The 20,767-nt window shown below is 36.6% G+C and overlaps 1 protein-coding gene across 1 annotated transcript in view; it reads left to right on the plus strand.

Moving 5' to 3' along the window:
* ROCK1 (Rho associated coiled-coil containing protein kinase 1) overlaps positions 1–20,767 on the plus strand; it is a 147,998-nt gene that overhangs the window by 104,372 nt on the left and 22,859 nt on the right. Inside the window, exons 17-22 of the mRNA XM_007448612.1 lie at positions 6,765–6,871; positions 8,272–8,422; positions 10,443–10,603; positions 12,758–12,942; positions 14,590–14,659; positions 17,176–17,270. Coding sequence (XP_007448674.1) covers positions 6,765–6,871; positions 8,272–8,422; positions 10,443–10,603; positions 12,758–12,942; positions 14,590–14,659; positions 17,176–17,270 — 769 coding nt within the window. The remainder of the gene's footprint in view (positions 1–6,764; positions 6,872–8,271; positions 8,423–10,442; positions 10,604–12,757; positions 12,943–14,589; positions 14,660–17,175; positions 17,271–20,767) is intronic.

Raw genomic sequence — 20,767 nt, forward strand, 5'->3', positions numbered from 1 at the left:
GGCCTCTCACTGCTGTGGCCTCCCCCGCCGCGGAGCACAGGCTCCGGACGCGCAGGCCCAGCGGCCATGGCCCAGGGGCCCAGCCGCTCCGCGGCACACGGGATCCTCCCAGACCGGGGCACGAACCCACGTCCCCTGCATCCGCAGGCGGACTCTCAACCACCGCGCCACCAAGGAAGCCCAACAATGGTTTTAACTGACTCTGTTTTTTAGATATTGGTGAAGTTAAGGAAGATTCATAGCATGACCTATTATTGATGTTTATCCTTTTTCAATGCTTTCTTTGAGTTTTATTTTTTAATTTAAATGTGAATCAAAGTTCACACACATTAAAAAGCACAAAACTTATATGAGCCTCAACATACAAGGTGCATTGTGGTAAAACATGCACACATGCAAACAAAATTTTTACGTTGATTTTTTATGGTTCTTAAGACATTTCAGATCCCTCAGGTATAAATTTCTTATAGTTTGGGAGGCTAGCCTTGTGGCACAGTAACAATTGTGACCTAGTTGAATGCTCTCCGTGTACACTATTGAGCAGAAGCTTCTTCATGTGTATGGGAAATGACTTCCCAAATATAATTGGATAGTATATACTTTAGGTTTTGTGGGCCACATACGATCTCTGTTACATATTCTTCTGTTTTGCTTTTTATAACCCTTTAAAAATGAAAAAAAAATTCTTAGCTTCATGTCTATAGGGAAATAGGCTGAGGGAATAGTATATCATAGTATAATGCACTTTTGTTTTTAACTGTTACATGGGCATTTGGAAATTGTGTAAGTTTTTTACTTGGTATGTTTTTGGATTTGACTTTTAGAAGAAAAACAATAGATCCATTTTCTAATCTAACCAGTTTTCTAAGACTTCATTTATTCTTTGTGTCTTTGATTTGCCAAATTTTGAAACGTATTTTAAAAGTTAACACTATGACTGTAGTCTTTTTTCTCATAGCCCCCTTGTATTTCTAACAGCTTTTTTTATATTGTTTTATTGAGGTGAAATTCATATAACATAAAGTTAACCATTTAAGTGTACAATTCAGTGGCATTCAGTACATTCACAGTGTTGTACAACCACCTTGTCTATCGAGTTCCAAAACATTTTCATTAACCCAGAAGAAAACCTTGTACCCATTAAGCTTTCCTTCCCTATATGCCCCTCTACCTAGCCCCTAGCAACCACCAATCTGTTTTATATTTCTGAATTTACTTGTTCTGGATATTTCATATAAATGACATCATACAATATGTGACCTTTTGTATCAGGCTTCTTTCACTTAGCATATTTTTAAGATTGATGTTGTACCATGTATCAGTACTTCATTCATTTATGGCTGACTAATATTCTATTGTATGTATACACCACATTTTGTTTAGCTGTTCATCTGTTAATGGACATTTGAGTTGTTTCCACCTTTTGGCTATTGTGAATAACACTGCTATGAAATTCGTTTACAAGTATTTATTGGAATACTTGTTTTCAGATCTTTTGGATATCTAGGTGTAGAATTGCTGGGTCATGTGCTAATGCTGTGTTTAACTTTTGAGGCACTTCCAGACTATTTTCCACCATGGCTGCATCATTTTATGTCCCCACCAGCATTGTACAAGGGTTTCAGTTTTTCCACATCCTTGCCAGTACTTGATATTTAACTGTTTTTGGTTATAACCACCCTAGTGGGTATGAAGTGGTGTCCCACTGTGGGTTGGACTTTAATTTCCCTAATGAGTAATGAGGTTGAGCATCTTTTCATGTGCTTATTGGACATTTGTATATCCTTTTTGGAAAAATGTCTGCTCATGTCCTTTGTCCATTTTTTAATTGGGTCTTTTGTCTTTTCGTTGTTGACTTTTAAGAGTCTGGATACTAGACCTTATCAGGTGTGTGATTTGCTAATATTTACACCCCTTCTGTAGTTTGTCTTTTCACTTTTCTTGATAATGTCCTTTGATGTACAAAAGTTAATTTCGATGAAGTCCAGTTTTGGGGGGGTTTTAAAATTAATTAATTAATTTTTTGTCTGTGTTGGGTCTTCGTTTCTGTGCGAGGGCTTTCTCTAGTTGAGGCAAGCGGGGGCCACTATTCATCGCGGTGCGCGGGTCTCTCACTGTTGCAGCCTCTCTTGTGGCGGAGCACAGGCTCCAGATGCGCAGGCTCAGTAGTTATGGCTCACAGGCCTAGTTGCTCCGTGGCATGTGGGATCTTCCCAGACCAGGGCTCGAACCCGTGTCCCCTGCATCGGCAGGCAGATTCTCAACCACTGCACCACCAGGGAAGCCCAATGAAGTTCAGTTTAATATATGTTGCTTATGCTTTTGGTGTCATATCATAATACATTGCCAAATTGAGGATCATGAAGGTTTACCCCTATGTCTTCTTCTAAAAGTTGTATGGTTTTAGCATTTATATTTAGGTCTCTGACTAACTTGAGTTAATTTTTGTATATGGTATGATGTGTAGGGGTCCAATTTCATTCTTTTACATGTGGATATCTGGTTGTCCCAGTACCATTTGTTGAAGAGATTACTTTTTCCCCCACTGAATGGCCTTGGCATCCTTGTTGAAAATCAATTGGCTATAGGTACACAGTTTTGTTTCTAGATTCTCAATTCTATTCAGTTGGTCTATATGTCTGTTCTTAGACCAGTACCACACTGTTATGGTCACTGTAGCTTTACAGCAAGTTTTGAAATTGGAAGTTTGAGTTCTTCAGCTTTGTTGTTCTTTTTCAATGCTGTTTTAGATATTCCACTCTGCAAGTAATTCCATATGAATCTGCTTTTCCATATCTGCATAAAATATCTTTGGAGTTTTTATAGGGATTGCATTGAATCTATAGATTGCTTTGGGTAGTATTGCCTTCCTAACATATTAAGACTTATAGTCCATGAACACAGGATATATTTCTGTTTATTTTGGTATTTAAAAAATTCATTTCAGCATTTATTTATTTATTTATTAGTTTCAGTGTACAAGTCTTACACCTCCTCGGTTAAATTATTCCTAGGTATTTTGTTCTTTTTGATGCTGTTATAAATGGAATTGTCTTAGTTTTCCTTTTGTATTGTTTATTAAGTATGATGTTAGCTGTGGATATTTCATAATACCCTGCTATTGTATATTTTTAATGCAGCATTGTTTGGTGTGTTAAGGTTTTATGACTTCTGTATCTTCTTACTGGATTAAAATTGTATTATAGATGATATTAAATATATCTGACCTTGAGGGGTTTTTCCCTTAATTTGCACTTTCCTGGTGTATCTTGCCCGTTTACTTATTTGTTTATTTATATATATAAATATTTTTTTAATTTATTTATATTTTTGGCTGCATTGGGTCTTCATTGCTGCGTGTGGGCTTTCTCTAGTTGCGGCGAGCGGGGGCTACTCTTCCTTGTGGCACGTGGGCTTCTCATTGCGGTGGCTTCTTTTGTTGCAGAGCACAGGCTCTAGGCACACGGACTTCAGTAGTTGTGGCACATGGGCTCAGTAGTTGTGGCTCGCAGGCTGTAGAGTGCAGGTTCAGTAGTTGTGGCACATGGGCTTAGTTGCTCAGAAGCATGTGGGATCTTCCCGGAGCAGGGATCGAACCCATGTCCCCTGCATTGGCAGGCAGATTCTTAACCACTGCACCACAAGGGAAGTCCCCATTCCTTTGTTTTTAATTTTTATATATAGTTGATGGGCCTCAAATTTAGATAGTAGATTTCATATTTGGGGATTTTAACATATTTAGATTTTTCACAGTGAGTTTTTTTTTGTTTTTGAGAATTAACATATCTGTACATATTAAAATAAATAAAAAATATGTATCTGGAAAAATTTTCACAGCATGAACACACCCATATAGAAACTGAATATTACCAGCAGCCCAGAATTTCCCTTGTACTTCCGCTTAGTCACTAACCCTTTTTCCCCAAAGTAATCACTGTTCTGACTTCTAACACATAAGTTAGTTCTGCTTGTTTTTGAACTTTTATATGTGGAATCATGCAGAAAACACTCCTTTGTTTCTGGTTTATTTCATTCAACATTGTTTGTGAGGTTCATCCATATTGTTGTATATGGCAGTAGTTTGTTCTTCTTGCTGTATAGTACTCCTTGTATTTTGTATGACCACTGCAATTTATCAGTTATTTTGTGGTCATGTCTTTTAAATCAGATATTCTGATTGTTTCCATTCGGTGATTATTATGAATAATGCTGATATGAACTTTCTTGTACATATTCTTTGGTAATCATACATATGCTTCCTTTTGGTATATACCTAGAAGTGGCAGAGCCATAGAGTATATTTAGCTTTAGTAAATACATCCAAGTATTTCAAAGTAGGTGCACCGGTTTACATTCACCAGCAATGTATGAGAGTTCTGGTTGTTCCACTGCCTCCTCAAGGATAGTACTCATCCCCACTGAGTTTTGTCAGTCTTACTGTTTTAGCCATTCAGGTGGTGCCTGATGGTATTTCCTTAGGGGTTAGTTTCCATTTCCCTGGTGTCCGAGATTGAGAAACTTTTCACGTGTTTATTGGCAATTTGTGATATGCTCTTCAGGTCTTTTGCCCCTCCTTTTCTTATTGGATTGTTTGCTTTTTTCTTGTTGGTTTGTGGAAGTCCTAGATATTAGTCCCTTATCAAATTTATGTACCATAATTATCTTCTTCCACTCTGTGGTTTTCCTTTTCACTCTTAAATCCTGTCTGCCAATGAACAGGAGGTCTTACTTTTCTTATTTTTAATGTAGTCCTATTTTTTTTTCTTTTGTGGTCAGTGCTATTTAGTGTGGCCTGTTGAATTCTTTGATTAAATCATGAGGATATTATTCCCTGTTTTCCTTTAGAAGCTTTATTGTTTTGATCTGCTTAGGTTATGATCCCTGATATTTTGGTTCTTATTCCTTCTACTGTATATATATATATATATATTTTTTTTTAATGTGAAGCTTTTTTGCTTTCATGTATTGTACAGACAAGTTACAGTTTCTTCCTAGCATTTTTTAAAAAATACAATACATGAGGAAAATAAAATATATATATTTTTGGGGGGTGGTACGCAGGCCACTCACTGCCGTGGCCTCTCCCCCCTGCAGAGCACAGGCTCTGGACGCGCAGGCTCAGCGGCCATGGCTCACGGGCCCAGCCGCTCCGCGGCACGTGGGATCCTCCCGGACCGGGGCACGAACCCGCGTCCCCTGCATCGGCCGACGGACTCTCAACCACTGCGCCACCAGGGAAGCCCCCAAATAAAATATATTTAACATACCTTTTATAAAGTTACTAGGACTCTAATGAATTCAACCCATATATTTTCATTACTTTGTCTTCTTGAGAGTTGGTTTATATGAACAACTTCTACACAAAAATTCAGTTTAACCTGAGTATACTATCTTTCTACAGGTTTTTAAAACCTATTATTTATTATAAATACAGGAAGAAGCATTTTTTTTATTTTTATTTTTTTATTTTTTTTATTTATTTTTTATTTTTATTTTTTGCGGTATGCGGGCCTCTCACTGTTGTGGCCTCTCCCGTTGCGGAGCACAGGCTCCGGACGTGCAGGCTCAGCGGCCATGGCTCACGGGCCCAGCCACTCAGCGGCATGTGGGATCCTCCCAGACCGGGGCTCGAACCCGCGTCCCCTGCATCAGCAGGCAGACTCTCAACCACTGCGCCACCAGGGAAGCCTGAAGAAGCATTTTTTAAATAGCACTTTAACATTTAAACATCTTGCCATGTTTGCTTTATCTCCATACAAACACACACATTCTCTGTATTTTTGCTCAACCATTTGAAAGAAACTAGCAGGTGTTTCTTTCTCCTATATGAAAATATTCCTATGTGAACAGAATGCCACATTGCCTGTGTGTGTAAATAAAATCGCTTCATTGCTCTCTAGATCCTAGAACTAGCCTACCAGACAAGCCTTATCACGTGCCAAAGATTTAATATTCATTTGTTCATTAAAGAACTACTTCAGGGGTTTCCCTGGTGGCGCAGGCAGGTTGAGTGCCTTGAAGACTTTGGCAAGTACTGCAAGTTAAACACTAACCTTTAAGAAGTACAAATTTTTTCCGGGTCTTTTAGGGTGCTTTATCCATTTCCCCGTCAAATCTTAGGCCACATTGAATCACAAAATAAGAAAATAGGTTTTTACTTTTGAACTAGACAATATAATTATATTCATATATGTTAGAGTCTGCATGTATTAAATTGTGTTTATTAAGTACTTATGCATTAAAAACATAAAACCCAAAGCATATCTTAATGAGTAGAGTTTCTAAATATGTGAGTTGCTACCATTGCATGACATGAGCATCAGGTAGGTTAACACTAAGCTTTGTTAGAGGACTTGAATTCCTTAAAACTAAGTTTCTTTAGTAATGGAGTTTTTCTTCATTAAGTTTAAGAGTAATTAAACACTTTTCAGAATGTCTGATACATAAAAAAGCACTTAAATACTTGCCTTAATTAACATGGGGAAAAGAGCACTCGATTAGGACTCAGATCTGATTTCTGGAGGAAGCTCAGGCTTATCTCTTTGACCATCTGTAAAATGAATATGTACTAGATGATCTCCAACTAGAATTAACATTTTTATCACTATGTATTGTAGTTATTGTACATACTGCTAAGAAAACACTTAATAAATTTCTGTCTGATCAGGAGATTTTAAACTTTTTTTATCTTAATGATAATGCTGGGGAAAAAAAGATTTCTCTTTCAATGACTGTGTGACTTGAACTTTTTTCTTACTTGATAGCTCGAATTACATCTTTACAAGAGGAGGTGAAGCATCTCAAACATAATCTTGAAAGAGTGGAAGGAGAAAGAAAAGAGGCTCAAGACATGCTTAATCATTCAGAAAAAGTAAATGATTTAACATATACCAATTATGAGATAGTATTTATTGATTATCAGATATTATAAGATGGTTTTATAAAAGATCATTCCTAATCTTTATATGTTTACATTTCTAGAAGTTTTTATTGTTGGTTGCTGTGTGGAGGTGTATATGTGGGTCTTAATTTGGGCTTTTTGGGTTTTTTTTTTTTTTTTTTTTTTTTTGGGCGGTCCGCGGGCCTCTCACTGTTGTGGCCTCTCCCATTGCGGAGCACAGGCTCCGGACGCGCATGCTCAGCGGCCATGGCTCACGGGCCCAGCCGCTCCCCGGCATGTGGGATCCTCCCGGACCGGGCACAAACCCGTGTCCCCTGCACCAGCAGGCAGATTCTCAACCACTGCACCACCAGGGAAGCCCTAGGGTGTTATTTTTATTTGTTTGTTTCTACCCTTGAAGGGTATCTATCATCACAAATTGCTTTGGTTTGGAGATACCTCTTCATATAGATTTTTTCCCCCATTTTTTGTACATGGGTAAGATGAAGATGCTGAACCTTACTAATTATGAAGAAGGAAAACAAAGGATTAGTATGTAGTAGACCATGTGTGCCTTTTCCATTTCGTTAGTAAGAGTTAGCAAAATAGTAAAGAGCATACATAATGTAATTGGCCTTTGCATGTAGAATTTTCATAACAGTCAAAAAATGCCATTGGTTATCCTCTGTCCTTACCTTGCTAAGAAAAGGATTAAATAGGTAATATGCAGATTTAGCTTACCTCCCTGAAATGTTGTAGGTTTACTAGATCCTCAGGTAAATGATCAGAAAATTCACCACTTATCTTGTCCTTTGGACATGTTTTGTGTCATTCAGAGTAGCTTTTTGATGTCTAAGTCTGGTATAAGTTTGGAAATAGGATGAAAGAAGAGTAGAAGTACCCAAACAGGAATGGAATACATGTTTACATTCTTTTGTCAGAGCAAGGTAAATCTAGGTGTAGATGCAATTGTAAATAGAGATCAGTTTTTTTTAATGGTAGCAAAAAATTTTAAATGAACTGAAGAATTGTCCTATTCATTTCTGATCCTCGCAGTGAACCCTCCTGAACATAACAGAACTCTGCCCTGCCATCAGCCATGGCTAATGATTCACATGGGGAGGGGTGGGGGGCAGAAAAAAGGTGATATTTTGCTTTTAATTATATGTGCTTATTGTGATTTTTAAAGTAAGACATTATAGATGGTGTGAAATATACAAGAAGTATAAAAATAAAGTTGTGTCTTGAATAAAAATATTTAAGTATATATGGTGTAACATTTCAAGCCAATGTGATTCATGTATTATCTCTTATGGGATATTAATTAATATAAGATTTAATGATGTGCCTTTTGCACAGTGTAGTGCATGACTTTCATTCTCATTTTACAGGAAAAGAATAACTTAGAAATAGATTTAAACTACAAGCTTAAATCATTACAGCAAAGGTTAGAACAAGAGGTAAATGAACATAAAGTAACCAAAGCTCGTTTAACTGACAAACATCAATCTATTGAAGAGGCCAAGTCTGTTGCAATGTGTGGTAAGTGTCAGTCTTAATATTTTCTACATGATTAGTTTTTAAATAATGCCAACAAAAATATTTTGATTTTGATCCAATTTTATTGTGTAGTAGTTTAAACTCTTAGAAATTATAAATGATGATCTGGAAAAAGGGTGCCTTCCTTTTTGATACCTTCCATTTTTTAAAATGACAATTTCACCTGCTAGTTCTCTTACTCTACCATTCTCTACTCCCTATACTACCCTCTACTCCCTGTATAAGTCAGTGGATTCTCATTTCTCCCAGTTTTTCAGCCCTTTCCTTTGTTTTCTTCGAGATCCATTCTGGAACTCATTGTCTGTTAATTCATCTGCTTTCTTGCTCTGTACCCTCAACTCTCTCATTCCTTTGTATTTCCACTGTGTTATGCCTCTAAGCACAACAGATCTAGATCAGACTAGCCGGCCACTTTTCATTGCTTCAAATAGTTCTTCAGATGGATGTTATCCCAATGCATTGTCTCCAGCCTCAGGTGAGCTGTCATTTTTGTATATGTCACTCATCATTTCCTTCTCCTAAACTTTTATTTCTCTCCTCAAGCTTCCTATGCCATTTCTTTATTGCTTTAATTTTAGGTGAACATTCTCCTATTTCAAAAAGAAATTGTGAAATCATAGGTGTGAACCCCTCAGAATCTAATTCTCTAACTTAATCAACCTGTCTTACTACTTTACCCATGTTCATTATCTTCCTTCTCATCTTAGAGGAGGGTGATCCTCTTCCTGTCCTTGCTAATATGTTCTAGCTGTATTCAGATCCAGCCTCTTATCTCAACTTGTTATTTCTTTTTCTCCTCTTTATTCTCAACCTTTTTTCCTCCACTGAATTTCTTCCTGTTGTAAACATGTACAAGTCTCTCCCATCTTAAAAAAAAAAAAAAAAGACAGACCCTTGCAGCAACCTGTGATCCTTACTAATTGCCACTGTTTTATTCCATCCCTTTATAGCCAAATTTATAAAAAGATGTCTTCCTTTTCTTCACCTTCTACTCACTTCTTAACCTATTGTACCCTGGAAATGTTACCTGGCACCTTAAATTCAGTTTATTCAAGGGAGAACGTGTGACCTTATCTGTCAGACCTGCCCTTACTCCTATTCTGACTGTCTTGGTTAACGGCTGTCTAGTTTTTATGAGCCCAGGCTTGTAATCAGACAAATCTACTTTGCCTCTTAGCCACTCTGTGACTATTAAAAAACAAAAAAAAATTAGGTGGGAAAATGCATCTAAACTGCCTGTACATAAAAAGCTTTCAATAAATGGGAGATATTATCATGGTTATGGATGATGGTATTCAACATCCAGGGGCCCAAGCCAGAAATCTGGGAATTATTCAGGAAGCTCCATTCTGATGGTTTCTATTTTGTCACCTAGAGGACAGTCTGAAAGTGAGAAAGCAGACTTATTAAGTTTGAAACCTGATGGTGCAACTTAAGAGTTGCAAGACCCTAGAAAATTAACCTTCAGAACCTTAGTTACCGTATCTCAAAAAGGGAACCTCACTGTAGACTAATATCTTCTGATAATAATTAAAATAGGTATTATACTATCGCGGAATCTTGTCTGAGTTGCATAAATTAAAGTTTACATCACAGCCTTAAGCCTCGGAAACTTTTCTGGAACAATGCTAGGTATAGATTAATAACCACAATCATATTTTTCTACTTTTATCTGAACTACCTCCATTCTTCTCCTTAGATACTCCACTTTTTTCCAGCTATACTTTCACCTTCTGGTCTGAAAATGGCACTGAATAGTCTCTCAGATCATTGGGCAAGGGATGGATTTGGAAGATTCGTTTTATGTTATGACTCTCTTCCTTTAGAGATCCCACTATACAAATAATTCATAATGTTAGAACTTTTATAATGAATAGCTCTAAAAGAGTCCCAGGATAAAAACAGTAGGGATTTTTGGCACCTAGGTGTCTTACACAGCCCATGAAAGTGAAAAGCATGTCTTTTTCTTTAAATGTATGTTTGTAACTTTTTTCTTTCACAGAGATGGAAAAAAAGCTGAAGGAAGAGAGAGAAGCTCGAGAGAAGGCTGAAAATAGGGTTGTTCAGATTGAGAAGCAGTGCTCCATGCTAGATGTTGATCTAAAACAATCTCAGCAGAAGCTAGAGCATTTGACTGAAAATAAAGAAAGGATGGAGGATGAAGTAAGAAAAATAATACTGATTTTGTTTATCTTATAAAAGACAATATCATTGTTATGACTAAAAAGTCATTATAATTTAAACAACACGGTGGAGATTTTAATAAAATAACTTATATTTATCTGTGTTCACTGCTGTAAGGTCACCACTATATCCCTAACTCCTAAAATTTTCATCTTCGTATAATGAACATTCACACCATAGGTTCTATACCATTTTGCACTGTGACAGTACAACTGTAAAGAAGTGTCGCAGCTCCTCCCCTGAAGAAACTGACCATTTGCTTTTTAAGAGAGAGAGAGAGAGAAAAAAAAAAACCTCTTTATTGTCAGGTATCCAGTAATCCCCAAGAGGAGCATTGTTTATAGATTTCAAAGGAAGCGTTAAACTGTGGAGTCTTGCTTGATTTACATAGATAGAAAGCAGTAAATAAAGAGATAAAATGATATCATATCCTAGTGATTGGTATATATACTTTATTGATTTTTAAAATTTATTTATTTTTGGCTGCATTGGGTCTTTGTTGCTGCACGCGGGCTTTCTCTAGTTGTGGTGAGCGGGGACTACTCTTCATTGCCGTGTGCGGGCTTCTCATTGCAGTGGCTTCTCTTGTTGCAGAGCACAGGCTCTAGGCACGCGGGCTTCAGTAGTTGCAGCACGCGGGCTCTGTAGTTGCGCACGGGCTTCGTTGCTCGGCGGCATGTGGGATCTTCCCGGACCAGGGCTCGAACCTGTGTCCCCTGCATTGGCAGGCGGATTCTTAACCACTGCGCCACCAGAGAAGCCGGTATATGTACTTTAGAAATTATAAGACCAAAAATAATTAGTTCACATATGTAAATTAGAGAAGGGAGAAAGAGAAGATTAGATTAATGAGGAAAGCCTTCACAAAGGAGGAATGGGTTGTCACTTATATTTCAAAGGTTGAGTAAGGCCTGAAAAGGTGATAGTTTGAAAGTCAGAAGCCTGAATTGGTAGAGGGAACATTTTAAGTATAGATAAAAGAGTAATTACTGATTGCTTAAGGAAATAGGTAAGTGAGGGACAAAAAGCGACTTGATCAAACCAGGAAAGGAGAGACATGTTGAGTAGTCATGGGGGAAACCTGAAGGGCAAAGTATTGATAGTTTTTAAAACTACAAAACTATAGATGAAAACACTTTCAGGAAAAGTAATCTGGTAGTGGTATATAGAATGGACAAGAAAGAAGAGAGATTAGAGATACCTAATATAGCCAGCATGCAGGAAGAATGTATGTTGAAAATTTGGGAGATAATATTCAGTAATTTTAAAATGTAACTTTTGACCATGTGTTATCTGCCTAGCCCTGTGCTAGGAGTTGGGGTACGGAATAAGATGGCTATGGTCTTGACTTCTGTGGAACTTAGAACCCAAAGGGAAAGACAGATATTAAAATTGAATTACAAGCATGACATATTTAAAGAGGGCATACCGGGTAGGAGTGTTAGGACTAATCACATCCAGGAGGTAAAGGAGGCCTCACTAAGGGTTTGGCATTTAAGAGCTGAAGAAAGAATAAATGAAGAGGGAAAGACAGAGAATAGCCTGTGCAAGAACTGTGTGGTGGTGGAGAGTTTGTCACACTGGAGGATCTGAGGAGTATGATTGGATTCAGAGAATGACCAGTGATAATACTAGGAAAGTAAACAGAATAGATCATGAAGGGCACTGTAACCACTGTAAGAATTTTTCGTTTATTAGTCCTAACGCCTAATAAGTACTTGATAAATATTTATTGAGTTGAATTAAATATATATTCAATTTGTTTTATAAACTCTGGAGGGTTGTAGATTAGAGTACAAACATTTTTGAAAGAACAGGTAAATTTAAATACCATTTAGGAATGTCCCCCCAAAAGTGACTTTTATACTCACCTTCTCCAAAATTTCCATACAGGTTGGGGTACAAAGAAACCAGATTTCCCTCCAAGATCTCACATCTGAAATTTGGGAATTAATTTAACACTAAATTCTGCAGTAATAAATGCATAGAACAGTGGAGACTCATTACAATACTAATATTTTCTACTTGTATAAGGAATTATAATGTACTTGAGATTTGATTAGTATTCTTTCAAATGATGTCTAATAAATTACTAAAGAGATTTACAATCCCAATTATTTTTCTCATTCATAGGTTAAGAATCTATCCCTGCAACTGGAGCAGGAGTCAAATAAGCGACTGTTGTTACAAAATGAATTGAAGACCCACGCATTTGAGGCAGACAATTTAAAAGGTTTAGAAAAGCAGATGAAACAGGAAATAAATACTTTATTGGAAGCAAAGAGATTATTAGAGTTTGAATTAGCTCAGCTTACAAAGTAAGTTTCGGAAATAACATTCTTGATTTCTTTCTTTTTTGTGTTTAGCATTTGCTTATGTGTTTCATATTTTATGTGTGTATAGGTTATGTACTTAGAGTATGTGAAAGGAAGATTTAGGAAAAAGCATTTAGAAAAAATAAAACAATTTATTTGCAAAGTAGGTTTGCAAGGGAGTTCAGGCTTTGGAAAGATAGGCTTACTAAATAAAAAACAGTTATTTAAAGGGGAAAAAAAAGGACATTATCAAGACTAGTGACTTTACAGTGTCTGTTTATGGTAGGAAAAACACAGTTTTCTCATGATTTTCATATCTACAAAAGTCATAATGTTTCTTCACACTAGAATTACAAAAATGAGGAATAACCTTTTTATTAAGGATTTAGTACCTTACAGAAAATGTTTAAGGTTTATTTTAGAGACTAGAATTAGACATTAGACATGATGGCCTTGTATTTGTTTGTTTGTTTTATTTTGTTTCTTTGGTTCATCTCAAAGTGCAAAATGTCCTTTTTCTTCTATTCTGAGATCTGATGTGCCCACTTACTTGAAATGGGGACAAAGCAAGGTATCAGTATGACTTTCAGAATTTGTATAAGGACATGCTTCAGAAATTTAATATCAAAGATACCTTATGCCAGACCATGAGGTTTTATTTCCTTCAAATTTATGTTATAATGTCTTCATTTGCCAGCTTCGTTTACAACACAGTAATTCTTGGGTAAAATTGCTGGGTTTGATTTTGTTGACTTTATATTGGTGAAATTCTTTTACCGTTTTAGAGCCACTATTTTTACCAAGTAATGTGTTTTGTAGTTTTCTTCTCCCGAAATAACTTTCACTCAGCATTTAACTAATAATTATTACGTACTTTCTGTCAACCATATGCTGAAAATAAAAAGCTGTTACTATCTAATATGAAAACCTAGCAGCTGCAGATGGAATTGTTCATTGTTGAATAGCTGTCCTTGGGTTGCATTGTGTCTCTGTCTTTTTGAGTCCTTTCCTCTCTGTGAACAGTGTTTACGTGTATGTATTCTATACATGTACTTGTCTCTTTATCTGTGTTACTCCTCCTTTGTCAGTTGTTATTGCCTCCCTTCTTACTCCTTACCTGAGTATTCATTTCCACTGTACCCTTGTACTTAATTGACCGTAAAATATAGTACTAAATTATTCTTATTATTTATTAAATATGGTCAAGTTTTTAATAGTCTACTTACTGCATAAGACATTTTAAATGTATCCCTAATAAAGCTTTTCTTTAGAAAAATTTACCAAAAAATATTTTTATTTTTGCATTGTGGATTAATCCACAATTAATAAGTGACCTTCAGTAGAAAACTGTTCCCTCAACTTTTCATAGTATCATTTAATAAGGAGCAGACAGTGTGGCCTAACCAAATATAACCAGTAAAGTAATACTGTGTAATGAAGTATGATTTTTAAAATTTTTTGGCCGCACCTGCAGTGGAAGCACAGGGTCTTAACCACTGGACTGCCAGGGAAGTCCCTGAAGAATGATTTTTTGAAACAGAAGTTACTTTAGTAAACCTTTTTTATTGTAGCAACTTTAAGAAACAAAGAATAATATAAAGTCTAGTATAAATAAGAGCATTTGTTTACTGTTTTCTCTTTTGTCTAAAGACAATACAGAGGAAATGAAGGACAGATGCGGGAGCTACAAGATCAGCTTGAAGCTGAGCAATATTTCTCGGTGAGAATCATTTTTAACATATAGACTGTTTCAAAACCTGACTTAAAACAAGGTATTTAGATTTTTAATGTGAACTATGATTCTTTTTCAAATGACTGAAGTAGTTTTCTCCCCTTCTTTATATCCCCATCTCTGCATTTCATTTCTGGATCTGAGTTGGTGGTCTGTTTAAGTTGTAAAGAAATGACTGTTTTTGTGCAAATATTTCCAGAATTGCTTTCAAACTGGAGCTACATATAAGACTTTGTTAAGGGTTCTGTCTGCCTGGTAGCGAGCTCTGGTGGTTTAGAGTGCCGGTATTATCATGTGTGGTTCTTGTATACTCATTATAGTGGCCTACATACATATATCTCTAGGTATAACTACGTACAGTTGTGGGTATAACTAATGTTGAGGAGCTTTTTCCTATTTTAGCTCTGTGTGCACTTTTATGCATCTGTTATCCTTTTTCTCCATAAAAATCATTTTCTTATTTGCTGCAGGCCAAGTTATTTTCATTACTACTGTTGATGAGCATTTATAGCTAATGCTTTGAGGCTTTATTGAAACCTCTGAATTTTTGTTTACTTCCTCTGGTTGCCAAGCTTGTGCTCTGCCATTTCAGCTTAACATTTATCTACCAGCTCCATTTCTCTTTCAGTGGCAACCACTTTTCCTATGAGCTTTAAGCAGTGTAATTAAATGCATGGAGTTTGAGTTACACTGATAAACATTCCCTAGAAACCAAGTGTGAACAATATTGGAAGTAATGATTTCTCTAGTAAAAAACCTGGATACCATTAGAGCTCTACAGAATTTCACACAATTAAGAGCTTCATGCTCTACTCTTTTCATCTCCTAATAAATATGATGACTTTCTACTTCTATTTCTTCTTGGCTCATTATACTATCACTGCAATATGTTTTTAAATTAAAAAATAATTCAAGATTGTTGAAAAACTTTTCCCTGAGTGTAAATTAACCTTAACTATTCAGTGTGTGATACTGACTTCTGCAAAGTGGTCTGTAATATCAAGCACACCTTTTTGTCCCTAGGCTTCCACAGAGTAATCATTCAGTGCCTCCATGTTTGGGGATGGCTGTCAAGTGATTTGTGGTGGTTCCTATGGATTCTTGATTTTTGTCTGTATAAAAACCATACAAAATACTAACGCTGCCTTTAGTTTTGATTTATTCTATTGCTTGTGAGGACTGGATTAGATGTTGCTAAATTTGATAAGTTATTATGAACCAAATTTAAGATATTCTTTAATCTGGGCTTTCAAATCAGGTTATTTTTCTTTTTCTCTCTTCATTGATTACACATATAAATTTCAGTAATTGAAGTCAGAGAAAGGAGAAATGAGAATCTGATTCCTAAATGCAGAATGGACATTTCATTTTAGAAATTGTAAGCACTTAAACTAGAGCCAGCCATCATTCTTCCTTCATTTGCATTCCCGTGGAAATGTACTTTCCCCCTAGAGAAGTGCTATTTCTTAGAGGTATAATTCAGTGTACAGTGTAAAAGTAGTACTCCACACTATTTGCTGGTCCTTACTATTTTTTTCCTTATCTTTTAAACTAAAAAGGTTGGTTTAAAAAAAAGAAGTTTGGAAGTTTACTCTGTAACCTCAGCATCTAACACAGTGTCGGTCTAATACTTTTTCATACCTCTTAAATATTTGTTGATGGAGTTGGCAAAAACCTACTGAATTTTGTAAGAATCATTGTTCTGTAATAAGTATATATTATTCATATGTTGACAGAACATTGATAAATCCTATTTATGGATATTTCTTCTACCTCTCAACCACCCACTTCATCACCCAAAAGAGAAGTGGTTTCTCTAACATTATTCACTTCAAGAATTGATCTAACTTTTAAATAAGTATTGCTTGCTAAGTTTCTTTATAATGTTTTTCCCAAATCAATATATTTAATATATATTTGAGGTATAATTTATATATAATAAATTGTACCCATTTTAAGTGGTTGATAAATTCTGACATATGTGTATACTGTGACCACCACCACAATCAACATATAAAACATTTTCTTCACGGCCCTTTGGAGTCAATCTTCTCCACCCACCTCTGTCTGCAGGCAGCCACTGATTTGCTTTCTGTCTTATTGATTATTTTCACCTATTCTACAATTTCATATACATGGAATCATGTAGTACACACTCTTTAGCACCTGGTTTCTTTCATACAGCTTAACATTTTTTAGGTTTATCATGCTGTATATATTAGTAGTTCATTCCTTTTTATTGTTGAGTAGTATGGGTACATCACAACTTTAAAAATTCATCTGATGATAGATATCTGGGGTTGTTTCCAGTTTGGAGTTACTATGAATAAAACTGCAATGAAAATTTATGTATAAGACTCTGTATGGATATATATTTGTATTTGTCCTGGGTAAATACTTAGGAGTGGAATTGTTGGACCATGTGTTAATTGTTTATAAGAAACTACCGAACTGTTTTTTAACCTACCATAAACACTTATTTCTTCTTATCACTTGTTTTGCAGACACTTTATAAAACCCAGGTAAAGGAACTTAAGGAAGAAATTGAAGAAAAACACAGAGAAAATTCAAAGAAAATACAGGAACTACAAAGTGAAAAGTATGTCCATTTTAGTTTAGAACAAGAATCAGTACTATAGCAAAACATTCTTAAATTTAAGTTTAAAGATAGAGAATAGATGTGCCATTATTCTGATGGTGGTGGGATAGCAAATCTTATTGGGTTAATTCAGAACAAATCAAACTAGATTTAGGCTAAATTTGACTTTATGGTGAAGAAATAATTTGATACATTAACACTGTAGCGGTTGTACAGAGATTCACTAAATTGTGACAGTAAATTGTTTTCAAGGGTCTCTCAATCTTCAAACATCTATTTGTATATAAATAGTTCACGCTTGGGGCTTCCCTGGTGGCGCAGTGGTTGAGAGTCCGCCTGCCGATGCAGGGGACGCGGGTTCATGCCCCGGTCCGGGAGGATCCCACATGCCGTGGAGCGGCTAGGCCCGTGAGCCATGGCCGCTGAGCCTGCGCATCCGGAGCCTGTGCTCCACAACGGGAGAGGCCACAACAGTGAGAGACCCGCGTACTGCCAAAAAAAAAAAGTTCACACTGTATTTGCAAGTCATCATTTTATGTTAGGTAAAGGTATGCAGGGTCTTCCTCTTAGTATTATAATGCAGGTTAATTTCCATTGCATCTGTGCCTAGGGCCTTACAAGGAGGTGATCTTAGAAAGCTATTAAGTGTAACAACTGCTCATAGCTAGATAGTGTGAGAACAGACATTGAAACTAGTTTTCTCACATTGTTATATTCTTTTCCATATAACCACCTTTGAAAGAAATAAAAAATGTTAACTTTTATTGTTGAAGCAAACAAATACATAAAATAGCAAAACATGTGCAGTTTTATGAATTATATGACAAATATCATTATAACCACCACCCATGAACAAAATCTACCTCAGAAGCCCACTATATCCCCGCTTCTGCTTATGCCTCTTCCCTCCCCACTACAAGAGTAATCACTATCCTGATACTTACTTGTTGAAGGAACTGAATCATTTGTCCTGTATAGTTTTCCAGTTATGATTTTGCTGATTCTGTTTCCATAGTTAGCTGAACATTTTCGTCACCCTTCTGTGCTTTTTGCAAATCAGTGGTTAAATCTAGAGTTTCACTGCTTAGTATGGTAGCCACCAATCACATGTAGCCGTTTAAATTTAAACTTTAGTTCATTAAAGTAAAATTAAAACTTTAGTTCCTCAGATGTACTAGCCACGACCTAGGTGCTTAAGAGTCTTATATGGTCAGTGTCTACCATATTGGACAGCACAAGTGTAGGACACTTCTGTCATCATAGAAAGTTTTACTGGACACCCCTAGACTGGAGGCTTAAACAGATTCAGGTCTGATTTTTAGAGGGAAGACTACCTCTGTTTTTAGCAACCATTGGCACTCAGTGCTTAGATCCTTAATACATTAGGTAAACTCTAAGGTAGGCACAAAGCTACATTTCCTGGTTTCTCTCTGTGACAGTAGTAAACTCCTTTTGTAGAGTATAGTCTGTTGCCTATCACTTGTGTGGTATCTACAATGTAATATACAGTCCCAGTTTATATGTATTCACAGTGAAGGGGACACCCAATCTGCTACATACTATATTGTTTCATGGGATTGATATGTTTTCCCTGTTTGATCTGTTTAAGAGAAGTGTTGATCACCACTGTTGTGCTATGTGCTGTGCTTCATGCCAGTGATATAATTATTAATAAGTTATGGCTCTTACCATCAAGTGCTTCAGAATCTAGTCAGGAAACAGACATAATTAAGGTAGGTGGCTATGACAAAGTGCTATTGGAATATACTGAAGGAGTATATACCTCATCTTACCATCTGGGATTCAGAGAACATTCCCCAGGTGACAACTAAGCAGAGTAGAATTCACCAGGGCATGGGATATGGGTTGAGAACAATATAGGCAAAAGCCAGTCTGTGATTTGGGAGCAGCAAATGCTTTCATTTGCAGGTAGGGAGACAGTTGGTGACAGATGAGACTGGAGAGATAAACCTGAGTCAGATTACAAAGGGCTTGTGTGTCATTGGGAATTATCAACATTGAAGAGTGGAAGATTTTATTTTTTTTGCCATTCTCTGTTGTATATCCACATCACCTAGATCAGAGCTGGGCAGATAATAAGTATTCAATAAATATTCAATGAATAAATGAAAATTTAAGCTAGGGAATGACAAGATACGGTTTTAGAAGTCTCCAGTCTTTAGAGAATGGACTGGAGTGAGGCAAAGCTGGGTGGATATAGGAGAGTCCAGTTATACTGCCGTCGGGATAATCTAGATATACAATTATAGTGGAAGTTTCCAGTAAAAGGAGAGGCAAGTGCATAGGAAAAAATAGAAAGTAGAAGCAATAGGAGTTGTAGATTTGAAGGTATGGGGATAAAAGTTAGGGAAAATTTCAGGTCAGCTCAAGTTTCTGACCAGGACAATTGGGTTGTTGGTAGTGGTAGTCCCTAAGCTAAAATACCAGTTTGGGGGAATGAGAGCAAACAAGGTTATTTCTATTTCACACCTACTGAGTTTGAGGTGCCTATGGGATGTCCAAAGAGAAATGGATACCAGACATTGGCATTATTGCTTTAGAACTCAAAGATAAGGACTTGAAGCCAATTCAACAGTCATTTCATGCTGAAACCACTAAGATAGATGAGATGTATTAAGACAGTTGTGTTTGTCAGGGTTTATGAACTCTTGAGCCTATGATACCATACATGTAACTGGGTTGAAGTTAGTTGGATCTAAGTATCGGTAGCATCCATTGCGTGAGTTGTGAGGATTATAACAAACTGAAGAGTTCATGTCCTCAGTTCTGAGCATTTGCTGCCACATGGTAGCACTGACCCAGTATTTCAAGATCTTCTCGTTTTTCAAGAGAAGCCAGGAATCTCAGTTTTTATGTAAAATATTGGCCCAGATTTATTTTTAAGTGTGTATGTGTGCGTGCATGCATGTGCACGCACATGCAGGTACAGAAAGGAGGTAGGAGGGGACATTTATATGGACTCATTTGGCTCTCTTAAGCAACAGGTTGTAACCCCTAGTGTAGGATAAGGAATGGGCAGAGGAAGGGAAAGTATAAAGTCACCCATAATACAAAGAGGAAAGCAGAGTGGGGTATCACAAATGCCAGGGGAATAGAATATTTCAAAAAAGAGCAAGTGACTTAAAATTCCAAATACTCAGAAAGGTCAAGTAAAAAATAAATTGTCCATTACATTTAAGGTTGTTATCTTGTTGAGAACAGCTCCTAAATAGTGATGACAGTATTGATAGGTACTATATGGAAGTAGACTGAGACATGAGTGGGAAGTGTAGAAGTACAGAGAGAGTAGACAGCAGCCACATTGACCTCTTTACTATTCACAAACCAGTCTGTTACTCTTCTGCCTCAGGGCCTTTGGACTTGCTCATCCCTCTGCCTGGAACATTTTCCTCTGAATATCCACATGGGTTCTTCCTTTACACTCTTCAAGTCTAGGCCTAAATGTAATCTCAAGAGAGACCTTCCCTGAACACTCT

This window comes from Lipotes vexillifer, unplaced genomic scaffold, assembly GCF_000442215.2.
Source record: "Lipotes vexillifer unplaced genomic scaffold, Lipotes_vexillifer_v1.1 scaffold168, whole genome shotgun sequence".
NCBI lineage: Eukaryota > Metazoa > Chordata > Mammalia > Artiodactyla > Lipotidae > Lipotes > Lipotes vexillifer.